General features: G+C 40.2%; 1 protein-coding gene across 1 annotated transcript; it reads right to left on the bottom strand.

Moving 5' to 3' along the window:
• Positions 1-2,802: 2,802 nt before the first annotated feature.
• On the bottom strand, positions 2,803-10,178 carry LOC306745969 (protein phosphatase Slingshot homolog 3; the record flags this gene model as incomplete). Its single annotated transcript, XM_079228833.1, has 15 exons — positions 2,803-4,253; positions 4,595-4,681; positions 4,819-4,908; positions 5,003-5,216; positions 5,293-5,493; positions 6,404-6,550; positions 6,683-6,729; positions 6,978-7,106; positions 7,195-7,288; positions 7,447-7,629; positions 7,778-7,843; positions 8,656-8,724; positions 8,848-8,963; positions 9,803-9,989; positions 10,099-10,178. The coding sequence occupies 15 exons, from the start codon at positions 10,176-10,178 to the stop codon at positions 4,116-4,118; spliced, it is 1,848 nt and encodes a 615-aa protein (XP_079084959.1). The 3' UTR covers positions 2,803-4,115.
• Positions 10,179-12,951: the final 2,773 nt, after the last annotated feature.

Below are 12,951 nucleotides of genomic sequence, written 5' to 3'. Positions count from 1 at the left end.
TTTTTCCTATTTGTAGTGGAGATGAGTGGTACCCGGTAGGGTCTTCTGCTGTTGGAGCCCATCCGCCTCAAGGTTGTGCGTGTTGTGGCTTCACAAATGCTTTGCTGCATACCTCGGTTTTAACGAGTGGTTATTTCAGTCAAAGTTGCTCTTCTATCAGCTTGAATCAGTCGGACCATTCTCCTCTGACCTCTAGCATCAACAAGGCATTTTTGCCCACAGGACTGTCGCAAACTGGATGTTTTTCCCTTTTCACATCATTCTTTGTAAACCCTAGAAATAGTTGTGCGTGAAAATCTCAGTAACTCAGCAGATTGTGAAATACTCAGACCGGCCCGTCTGGCAACAACAACCATGCCACGCTCCAAATTGATTAAATCACCTTTCTTTCCCATTCTGACATTCAGTTTGGAGTTCAGGAGATTGTCTTGACCAGGACCACACCCCTAAATGCATTGAAGCAACTGCCATGTGATTGGTTGATTAGATAATTGCATTAATGAGAAATTGAACAGGTGTTCCTAATAATCCTTTAGGTGAGTGTATATGTTACTGGGTAAGAGTAAATGAAGATGACACACAGCAAAAATTAAAAGGTTTCAGTTCCGCCTAGAAAAAAATAGCACTTTCAGGATGATTATTTCTTTGGAATGGTGAAGCTGTAAGGTCCAACTCTAACCCAAATCATAGCACAATATGTGAACATTCTCTCTGCAAAGGTTGACTTTGATAAAGTGAAGCAGAACAAAGTTAGAGGGGGTTTTAGTTGAGAAAATTCAGGCAAGGTCTCATTTGAATGCTATTTGAATTTTCTCATGTACCAAACCATATATTTCACTTGTATATTAATTATGGTGTTCAATACATCAAAACACAGCAGTTTTGGGCTTTTGTTTAAAAAAATTCATGAAACAACCTATGATTTACAGTTTAATACAACAATCGCTCAGTTTCCCCCACTAAGGGGGGATGGGTTTAGAATTGGTTTTAAGGAAATATATAATGGTATGTTGGTACAGTTCAGGCCATCACACTAAGAAACTTTGTACAAATCAATAAGGTGGTGGAGTAAAGCAAAAGGTGTAAAGTGAGGATTTTTTATTTGAATCTGTAAAAATTTATGCAATTATATTTTAGCTTTTTTTTAATACTTTTTGAGTATACAAATGAACTACAAGTCAATATTTCAAAATGTATCTCTTGCCATGTAAGACTTACTAGATATAGTGTCTTACTAGACACTTAAAATATACTGTTACCACTTTAAAAGGATTTCATACAGATTTTTTAAAAGCACATTGTATAGTCTTAAATCCATACTCTCCAATAATTTGCTCCAACTTCTAAGTATAAGAAATAGAAAATATAAGTGTCATAAGACATGAGCACCATTCCAACTTCCTGTATGACACTTCATGTTGGTTCTTATAATCCTCTGAGGTCGGAGACATTTTTCACGTTTTTGGTCCGACAAACCGAGCTATCATAATAAGTACGCTGTTGAGATGTCACACAAATGTAGTAATATCACCATAAAGACAAGTAGAAAACAAAAATGGATATTGGAAATTCAGATATTTATTCAAATCACACGTCACAATAAGACTTTTGGCTTTTGAAATGTGTTCTTCTTGGCCTTGGTGATCACCGGGAAAATAAACATGGCAGCCAACACAGATCAGAAACAGATTTCATTACAGAAGTCAAATATTTTCTGCAAAAAACATATATATATATATATATATATATATATATATATATATATATATATATATATATATATATATATTATGTATAGATTGTTCAGTATGCCCTGGGTGCAAATTGTACAATTAGTGCACAAAGAATAATCTATTCAATATTTATTACAATCGCAATATATTCTCGTCATTATTTTGGTAGCTACCCAACCAGCACAGATCTACTCGATACCAGGATGGAGAAGTACTGTGCTGTGATTTGTTTCACGACTTTCTTTGGACATATACTTTGGACAATACTATTACTTATTTGACATAATATACCATGATTTCTTTCGCCATATCATCTTTTTCACAATCTATTTTACTTCTTTTGACATGCTATATTACTTTTGTATTACCTTTCTGACATACTTTATTATGAAATTCTTGTACATTTTCATAGATTTCTTCCCACATACTAAACGTATGACTTGTAATTACTTTTTGGACATTATACACTTTCACTTTTTTATGATTTTTTCTACATAGTATTCTGTGACTTTTTTTATGACCTCTTTGGACATACTGTACTATGACTATGAAAAGCCGTTTGCTTCAGATTCAACCCATGATGTACCGCCTTGTTAAAATTTATATTTTATAAGCCACATTGTGATTTAAAAAAAATATTTGTATTATTTGGGAAGTGAAGCCAAGGTTATTTTTCACTAGATCTTATTCAACTCTGAGGTCGGATCTAAATTATCCTTAATTTTGGCATCAAATGGCTCCAGGTTTCCGCCTTACATTTTGCAATACCTAAATGCAGCATTTTGTCCGTATTAAAAGTAGGATTGGATTTTAAAAATCAGAATCCAAAATAATCAGAAATCTTTGGATCAGTTTTGCAATACCTAATTTCCAGATCAGATCAGAATGTAATCCAATCCAATCCAATCAATATAATCCTGTGAGATCATTTTAAAAAAAAAAGATTTTCTCTGCAGTGTAAATCACACTAAATGATGTCCTGCCTTCTGACAAGGTAAGGAGGGGACATGACCTTTGCGTCCTCTGGGGTATTATTTAATCAAGAAACAAAGCATTTGGTTTGAGTTTGATCATTTATTTGTTTCACTCATAGTGTTTGTTGTAAACAAGAGTGAGGTGCAGACATTAGAGAGCTTAACACAAAAAGGTGTAGAGATGTGGACACGATTTAAAAGGGGGACAAAAGAAGAGTTCTTTTCATAGTACAGTGTGATGTTGGCTCAGGCAGTGGGGACAGTGTCTGTGTTGGGGTTATAAAGTGCAGGTGAAATTAAGTAAATAGGCTTTAGCTTGGGTTCACTAGATACAAATAATACCAGCATGAACAGACTATTCCACATCAGCATCCAGTGATCATAAGTCTGAAAACAGTATTTTGAAACGCTTCCCTCAATCCATTAAATATCAATAAATGAGAAAACCCTGAACATTTTTCTCTCACATGTTGGTATAAAAAAAAAAACGCATAACATGCACCCAGCAATTATTTGTTGATAATCTATACTGTGTATATATGCATACGTGTAGTCACATTTATACTGTAATCAGAAACAGCACAAGACTCATACATTATGCAGCCACCACCTCATAGTAAAAACATTAAAAACACAACGTCATTCATATTCCATATTTCATTCTCAGGTTGAAGACACTCATACAGCCCTGGTGTTTAAATAGAATTAATCAAAAATAAATGGGTGACATTGGTTCTTAATGTACTGACATGATAAATATTTGTAATTGAATATAATCATTGGCACATTGGAACACACTGTTTGGCAAACAGGCTTGTGCCATTAAACTGGCCCTGACTTGGTCCGTGATGCACAGCTTAAATAAAGTGAAATCCTCCCATCTGTGAACAATTAACGTGAGAGAGCAATAAGAGAGAATATGAAAACAAATTTAAAACCGTCTACCTTGGTTTGGCAGTTTACAGCCTCATATTTACAGAGGGAAAGAAAAAGGAGAACAGTCATTGCATAGATATCATCTCTGGAGGGGTGGTACGGAGGCTAAAGAAGAAAAGAGGGAACAAGGGGGAAGGGAGAGACCGATAGGTCTGAATGTGGTAGCATATGTTCTAAAAACACAGAAAAAAACACATAATAATACAGCAATGGACACTGATAATGACTTCAAACATCACATATCCTGGCTTTCATTGGGATAGCAAAATTACAGCAAGATCCTTTTATCAACAGTGCACCATCAGCTATAATATATGCAATGAAACATAAAGTCAAACTTTCTTCATCTAAATAATCTGAAATATAAAGCCAAAGCGTATCAGTGTATAAAAAAACAAGGATCCCCCCCCTGCCTCCTTTAAATGTCACCCGTCCTCCTGTAACTCCCCGCTCTCCCATCTCTTTGAAGACTTCAGGGTTTGCTCTGACTGGCGTCCGGCAGGCTTCGTGGTTCAGATGAAACATCCACACATGCTCTCTGGTGAATCAGACCCCGGCGCCCTTGGCTACACATCCGCTGCACTGGAGACCGCCTCGGACTACCGTGCAGCTTTGAAAGAAACAAAAAGTAGAAGGGTAGCTTATAGAGCAGCTAAATTAAATACAAGACAGTTTTTCAACATTAAATCAGGTAAAGGAAGATAATAGTGTCTCTTTTAATCAAAACATATCATCTAGTGAGATTTTTTAAAAGATGCAAAAGAAGAACGGCAACAATTAAAATGAAAGTCAGATTGTAAACTTATGCTTTTATCTCTCACCTCTTTCTTCAGTCAATTTTTCAACACCAGGCTCCTCTAAATGGTCTCAACTTACAAACCCAGCATTTGTGTGTACAACATCGAAACTATAAAGAGCTTGAGAGAGAGACTGGCACTCTGCTTCATTTACCTGTTCACGTCCTTTATCCTCATCACTGATGGACTGCATGAGAGAAAAGAGGTTCATCCTTCCACTGCGATTGACGCTTGGAGCAACCTTGAGATGAGAAAGAAAAAAATGAACATCGATAGATTTAGCGAAGGAGCGAGGTCTGCACCGCAAAAAGAGACTCATGCAGATCAGCAGCTTCAGATGCAGCGTGTGCGTAACGTTGTGTCCGGCAGTCTGCTCACCATGTTCGGTTCATTTACTGTGATAACAGGGGGCCCTGTCTGCCCGGGTCCCTGCTTGGTCTCAGATTGGGGGGATGGCTCTTCAAACACCTGGGTGTGTTTGGGAAGATAAAAGGATTGAAGATTAAAAAGAAATCTGCAGGATTTAATGTGCCAATGTCATAAAATTGATGTAACTAATTACCTGCATGTCCTCCTTTGGATCATCTTTTTCATCTGAGCTATCTGAATCTTTTTCCTCTAGACTATCTAAATCATCATCACCCAGCTCATAGTCCTCCTCCTCCTCCTCCTCTTCCTCTTCTGACTTTCTTTCCTCCCATCCCTCCTCCTTGCGTAATGACTTTTGTCTTTGGTCTCTCGACTTTCGCCTCCAGAGTGCGCTGTGACGCTGCTGGCTGTAATAATGAAGGACCATACATTACAATCCTCACATGAGCACCCAAATAAATACCTAAAAACACCGTGTCTGACCTCGCATTTAGGATCCCGTTGTAGGTTTGCAGCTGTTTCATGAAGCCTTCATTGGGCTTGATGATGGACCGGCATTCCCTAACATAGGCCAACGCCATATCCAGTGGCCAGTCCTGATGCTTCATGGCGTAGGCAATCACCGTGGAAGAAGAGCGAGAAACGCCCATCTTACAGTGCACCAACACGGCCTTTCCACGCTTCCTGCAGAACACAGAAATCAAGAGAAACTCACTCAGTGGTTTAGAGATTTTACTTGACAAACATTGGAGGAATAATTAACTAGATGGAAATAAAAGTTAAAACTGCAAAATCGCTGTTGAGGAAATGCACTCGTTCACGTTCTGGCAGAGAGTTAGATGAGAGGACTGATATAAATAGTCCAGTGAGCTGTAGAGGTGCTGGTGGGCACTTTTTATTACCAGAGCACAGAGCTACATAAGCTGTTTCTGGTCTGTTTGGGTACGCTAACAATCTTGTGGGTCCAGCTTCATATTTGACAGACAGATGTTAGATCGGTATCAATCATTTCATCTCACCCTGTTTTCTTTAAAGGACTGTAGTACCGTAAATCTGCACTGGTCGGCGTGACAACACAAGAGGTCACCAAATCACCTTTTAATAGAAGAGGAGATAGGCCTCAATCAGACAGAACAGGTTTGAGCAGCCTGGGACGGCTTTTTGTGATGCTCTTCAATGAGCGTGAGGTGTTTTGCATGCTGCTTCTGCATTGCCGAGCACCTTGTGTGTTTTCAGGAAGAGAACTCAAAGCAGAAAGTCTGACACGTGAGCGTTTTTTTTCTGATTGTGGTGACCTTTGCTGGATACCCTGAGTCATATGACTTTATTTACGATAGTTGTCATGATCTGAAGAGAAAACAGCTGTTGCTGGATACACGGAGCTATTGTATACTGTATGAGTTGACTACTTCTGGGTTTTGGGTAAATTGTTCTATTAAATATTAGGTTACATACAGTTCATGGTAATGTGGTTAATGACACAAATGTAATAGCGATATAATTGTCAACAACTGTAATCTGCACAGGACTGCACAATGCCTTTTGACAAGTTTGGATTTTAGGTGCCTTCTAATGTTTGGGGTTTCGGGACTACCTGGCAGTGTTGATGAACTTGTATGTGTCGGTCCAGTGAGGGAGCAGGTCGCTGGATTCCACATCGTACAATCTGATGTTCATATAAGTGAAGTCCTCTGGGAAAAAGTTGTCAATCTCCCTCGTCACATTCAGAATATAGCCCACACTGAAAAACATAGACATAAAGTTAGAGCCACAGAGGTGACTGAGGAATGCACAATTCAGTATTAGCATTGTAGGAAATAGACAACAACAATATACAGAGCTATACAAAAATGTTGCAAGTGAAAACACCGACTTGTTTTTCTGCAGCTCCTCAATGTTAGCTGCGTTCCACTCAGAGCCCTGAAACCAGATAAAGAAATTCAGAGGTTCAGTCGAGTGAACAGACGACAAAAAGGAAAGGGCCAACAGAGTCGTCTTCCCTATCTCTGTCAACACAGCTGTCCCACAAAGGGGAAGTTACGGTCACATGTCCACATCCTGGTGAAGGCTCACTTCCGTCAGTTTATTGACTAAAGCATAGGAAAGACTTCTCATCATGCTGGTATAGCAAAGTTCATCACTGTCTTTGAAGCTTTGCAATCACTCACGAGGTAAAGGTAGTCGAATATTTTGGAGGGTTTGTCCATCTGAGCCATGGTGACCAGGATCTCATTGTCAATGTACTCCTTAAAGGGTCTCATGTCGAAGCCTATCCTGGTCTCCAGGGTAGAGTGCACCTGCAGTGCAAAAGGTATTAAAAAAATATATATAAATATACAGGTAAACATACATTCTCTTATTTTTGTAACCTCTTATGTTTCTTACCATTTTAGATGTGAGGTTTTCCAGGTCTTCAGTCCTCATGATGTCTCTCAGGTGCTCTTTGATCAGCCCCTCATTGGAAGTTCTCTCTGCTGAACTACCCGTGCAAGAAAAAGTGAAACTTAAGTCCAAGCTGACATGCGTGTGCAAGGAATGAAAACATTCATTTTATTTCCTTTCAGAGCAGAGAATGTAGCTAAATATATTTACTAAAAGTACTTAAATACAGTTTAGAAGCGCTTGCATTTTACTTACCCCTCTCCACTACTGTCTCTGCGGACCGACTCCAAGTTGTTCAGGGCCTCCCACTCGTTGAGGCAGAGGCGGTCTGACTCGGTCTGCTGGTGGTAGTGTTGGGCCCACTCCAGGCCATTGCCTGGGATCACCGCTGCATTGACCGCCCTCTCGCAGCACCCATGCAAAACCTGCAGCACTGACCTTACAGCAGAGGGGAGGAAGAGAAGATGATGTATATTTGAGGACACTAAAGAAAAGAAGCTACAGATTTAAAGTGAGGTTGTCTATGTGGTTGTTGATGAGGTGCTGGATGCCATAGTAAGGACATTAATGTTTGATTTCAACTCACCACATGGTCTGCATGGAAACCGGCTTAAAGATTCTGATCTCTTCAGCTGTGGTCACGCTAAAACCGCTGTGGAAAGAAGACGCGAAGAAGAAGCGTGAGCTACAATTCTAAGAATTTTAAATAGAACTGAGGAAGTAACACTGATAAGAAGCATTGTTGGACTAAAACGAAGAAGGCAGAAAGAGTATTCAGTATAAATTAGTGATGGATCCTGTAACGAAAGTGGAGAATAAAAACGTGAGGAGAGCGAGTAGAAAGCGAGAACCAGCGTGATGAGTGTGAACATGCTGGTGTGACATGGCGGCAGATCACAGCCTCTTTTTTGACACTCTGCATGTGACAGCTGATTAATTTAAACATAGCGGAGCTCGACTGTTTTTAGAGCTGCCGACTCTCAGTTCCACAGCGCCCTTCTCTATGTCCTCCTCTAAGCATCGACAGCAAAGAAAACACTGTAATGAGTGACTACAAACCAAAAAACACTATCAGTCATTTTAATTAAAGCATAGCTGGTTGTTATGGTCACAAAGATTTTCACTATAAATTAGTTGGAGTGGACGATCGGGGTTCTGGAGGCACTATAACTCGCTAAACTCTCACTTACCATTTTGTTACTGATACAGAAAGAAGATAACTGTACATTACTTTCATTTCATTGCAAAAACACATTATCTCCATGCTTATGTAAGGGCCTAAAAGGATGGATAGGAGCAGTTGTAATTCATGGAGAATGATTCAGCTCCATAAATAGAGACCATTACTCAGTCACATTATTTCTGGCCAGAATCCCAGACATCAGCCTGCACCGTCTGTGCTGCAGCCTCACAAACTCTTCGCTTGTTCGTTTACAGTTTCAATTTATCCCTCATTTCTTTTACCCGTCTCCGTCCAGATACACCTGCATGTCGCTCCATACGGGCAGAACCAGGCCGATGGTGCCCTGATCGCTGAAAGGGGCCACAAAAATACAAGACAAACGAATACATTTTACTTGACAAGGTTAAACCAGCAAGTATTAACTGAATGGAAATCGTTGTGACACAGTATGCCTGCAGCTTGGTTACACACACCTGTCTGGGTTGGGGAAATCCATGCCCAGCAGGATGCTCTCTTGTTTGTTGCCGAGGGTGGAGATAACGATCAGATACCTGACTCTGACCGAGCTGACGGACTCCAACTGCACCGCCTGCATGACAGAGTGCCGAGGACAAGAGCAGCAGGGAGACAAAGGATGTGTGACACAGAAAGGACACAAAAGGGAGGGCAAGAGGAGTGAGGTCCAGAACAATGTATGTATTTCATATGCAACATGGTGCAGTTTCCTCTGAAGTATGAAGTTACCTGTTAAGCCAAATATACCTGATTACACACAGTGAAAAATATCCTGTGTAAAAATCTAATTACAAAAGTAATCAGAGTAATCAGAGAAACACAGACACTGGTTATAGTCCACTTAAAAGACCACACCTGTTCCATTTTCACACGTTTTTAGCCCATTAACTCCACATCCTTAAAGCTTGGGTTGGTAACATCGGAGAAACCAGCAAGAGTATGATTTTTTTAACTATCCAACCGAAAAACCCAGCTCGGTGTTGCTAATTCTTTTCCAATGAAAGCAGCTAGCAGCTTGAGATCCAAACATTTATAAATCTACCGACAAAGTCACCAAGTCGGCAACACAGACAGCCGGTCCCTTCAGGCCTCCGTTCAAAGCCACTACCCCAAAATTATCATTCTGAGCGTTAACACGAACATGTTTATTGTTAGAACTCACAGCTGTCAAGCTAGCCGCTTATTAGTCAGTTGTTTCATCAAGTTCCACATTAATGCAATGGTAACACAGCTGAAAGTAAAGTGGTGTATTCAACTCCTCACGGGAAGCTATTAAACGCACCTTTAGCCAAGATATAATTACATTATACAGATGGATAGGAAGGATCACTTTGCTAACCAAGCTAAATTATTTCTGCATAATGTTTAAACTTTTACTGCTCTGATTTGCAACATGTAAACGTGAGGCCTCACCAGCTTAATGGTATCTTCTGGTCGGAGCTGTTCAACCATGGCGTGAATGTGTCTGCGCCTTGTGTCTGGAGCTCCACCTTCTTCCTTTACAGGCGAAGGTAGAGTGGGAAAAGTCCCTTCATCAAGGCTCACCCTGTTGCCCTCTTCCAGCAGAAGGACTGCCCCCTTCACCAGGGCAAAGCTCTCCCTGAAGATGGACAGAGATCACTTTGTATTATGTCGCTGTAGTCCACAGAATCATTATTTCAGGACTGCAATTAGATGGAAATTCAAAGATAACACAGATGTACATCTACCTTTTCTGAAGTCTCCCTCTTCTTTGGAGGCTTTCATCCTTCAAAAAAATCAAATGAAGTAAATCCCAAGACAGCCTCATCAAGAAGACAAAAATGTAGTTATATAAATATTGAGCTTTTGTTTGTGTTTGATTCAGATTCTCAGACTTTTTTGTTTCAATGAAGAAGATTTATATAATTACATGTTTGTATCCAATGGTATGTTCTTAACATTCCAGCAGACTGTACTTGTATGTTGTATAGACTGTAATTGCAAAAAAGGGTTGATATATACTCATTCCAAAGAAAGTAAGACACAATTTGAGTCAATGTTAGATTTCAATGTTCCCAAAGCGGCACGTTTCTAACTAGATGAGTACTAAAGTGTTGACACACTAACACATTTTCTGGGAACATTGGAGGCAGTGTGTGCGATGTCTTTCCTGTTGAGAAGTGTGGACACGAAAGGCCGAAAAAAACGTCAGTAATTCCTCGGGTGAAATGTGGTGCAACACAGATAAGGTGCCGTGGAAGACTGAAGCGAGGAGACATCCACAAAGAGTGATATTTAAGCACAGGGAAAAGGACACTTAAGTGGTTTCGGGGTAAAAACAATAACATGTATTGAAGTGGAATTATAGAAGAAGTTAAGGAGAAATATAATGCATGAGAGAGGAGGGGGAAGAAACAAGAGAGAGAGAGAGAGAGAGAGAGGGAGAGAGAGAGAGAGAGAGAGAGAGAGAGAGAGAGAGAGGGAGCAGTCGTAACAAGGGTTTACAGAGAAAGAAACTTGAGACAGAAACATTACCTGTTACGCAACTGACAAGTCCAGACAGAGTCAAGAAAAAAAAGAAGGAGAAATTAAAGAGGAGAAGTGGGCAGGAGCCAGGAGAGGAACGATGAGGGTTTGAAGAAGAAGAAAAAGGAGAGAACATATGTTAAGATAGCAGAGTGATTAGATACTGTGACAAAATATGCAAAAAAATGAGTCGGACCCACAGTCAGGTCCTTTATGGTTTAGTTGGCAATGAGAAAGACTAGAAGAAAAAACAGGCTTTGGATGTAAAGTTACATCATATTCATGATAGAGTGAGAGAATGAGAGAGGATAAAGTTAAAGACAGTGGCTAATGATACAGTGCATATATGATTATATGTAACCATTGAAAACTACAGAGGCAGTGAGCATTTAGACAAACAAAAATCACTCTCTGACATCACTGTAATGAATGTGAATGGCACTTTGATGATGATGACTATATCTGTGGTATGTTGGCCATGTAAGCCCACCAAGGCAGTCCCTTCCCAGGCAGCAATAGTAAAACTAAACAGCCATCTCCTTTTTGAGGCACATGTAGTGATGAGGGACACATCCAGGAATGGCTGCTCTTTACGCAGAGCGTAGAGTGTCCAGCATCAGCAGCTCATATAGTTCTCAATCTCACTTTGTAATTAAAACTTTAAAAATAACATATGATGCAAAATGCCCAACTTGTGTGTACAACAAGGCGTGTGGATGATTTAACTCACTGGAGAGGTGGAGATGGATGGGAGCCTATGCAGGGTCAACAGAGCCATTGCAGAGTACAGGACTGTCTCCACTAAAGCGGTTGTTGAAGGCAGGCTCAGACGGGCGCTGCAGGTTTCCTCACTCAAAAATGTGCCGTGAGTGTGGCGAATATTGGTATGTTTTTATCTGAAATGAAATGTGGATATTGCGGTTTGATTACTACATATAAATAGGCTTTATATCAGAGACTCCTAAAGAGGAGTCTGAGGAAATTAATTGTCTGCTTCAGGTGAAATAGAAGGAATAGTTTAATAATAGATTCACTGTTGTTAAACCCAGTAGAGCTAGTGTTGGGCAATGTGAGGATATATAGCATGTGATATATGACTTAGTCACATCTCTAGTTGTATAAGGCCACCCTTGTTCAATGACCTTATTGGATTTAAAGCATATGTTTGCATCAATGTGGCATGCTGTGCCTTGATATTTTGGTAATTCACCTGTCTAGATCAGCAGAATTCAGATATTCTTTTATCTGGTTATTTAATCTATCAAATTGTTACTCAATTGAGATTAAAGAAAATGTCATAATAATAACATACAAGGTATACAATTGCATAATACAGTGATGGACAATTTGATCAATCATCAAAAACGCAGTGTAATAACAACCTTTATCCTGGAAAGAAACTGCATTCCTTTAGTGCCACACACATGTATTGTGTACTCAATACAAACAAACAGAATATAAAAATAGCTCAACAAGTTCATTCTTGCCCTTATTAGACAGAGTGTTATCATTGCTGGTTGGACACGTCCTACATATAAGGATGTGCCTCGAGTCATTATACATCTTAATTAAGTTGTAGTATATATGTATCTTCTCCTGAGCCTGTGGTCTGCAGCCCGAGTACCACACAGTGCGGTAACGCCCGCGTTATATGACAGCACAAATGTGACACGGCTTCAGCTCGTTACATGCACACAATACACTAATGTAGCTTATATCCTGGCACTGTTGGTGAGTAAACATAAATAAGTGGTGTGATCCGTGTTATCCGTACCGACGAGCTAAAATAACGTGACTGCGACCGCGAACAAGTAGCTCGTCTGTTCCCCGCGAGCTCACAGCTGACGCGAACATCAGCCGTTGCAAACATGAACGTCTAGAAATTCGCCCAAACGAAGACGTTTTGTTGTCTCACCGCTTCCAGACCGGGACCCCACTCGTATTTCCTGCTTTTAAGTCGACTTGTTTGTTCCTCAAGTATCAAGCGCTTTTCATCCCCGCCCTCTGTCGCCTCATGAGGGTGAAGTCTTCACTATTTACAGCTCGGAGGCTCCTCCGCGGGGCCGCGCGCTCGT

The sequence above is a fragment of the Taurulus bubalis genome (assembly GCF_910589615.1).
Source record: "Taurulus bubalis genome assembly, chromosome: 13".
Classification (NCBI taxonomy): domain Eukaryota; kingdom Metazoa; phylum Chordata; class Actinopteri; order Perciformes; family Cottidae; genus Taurulus; species Taurulus bubalis.
The sequence above is the reverse complement of the archived record's forward strand: the minus strand, read 5'-3'. Positions and strand labels throughout refer to the sequence as shown.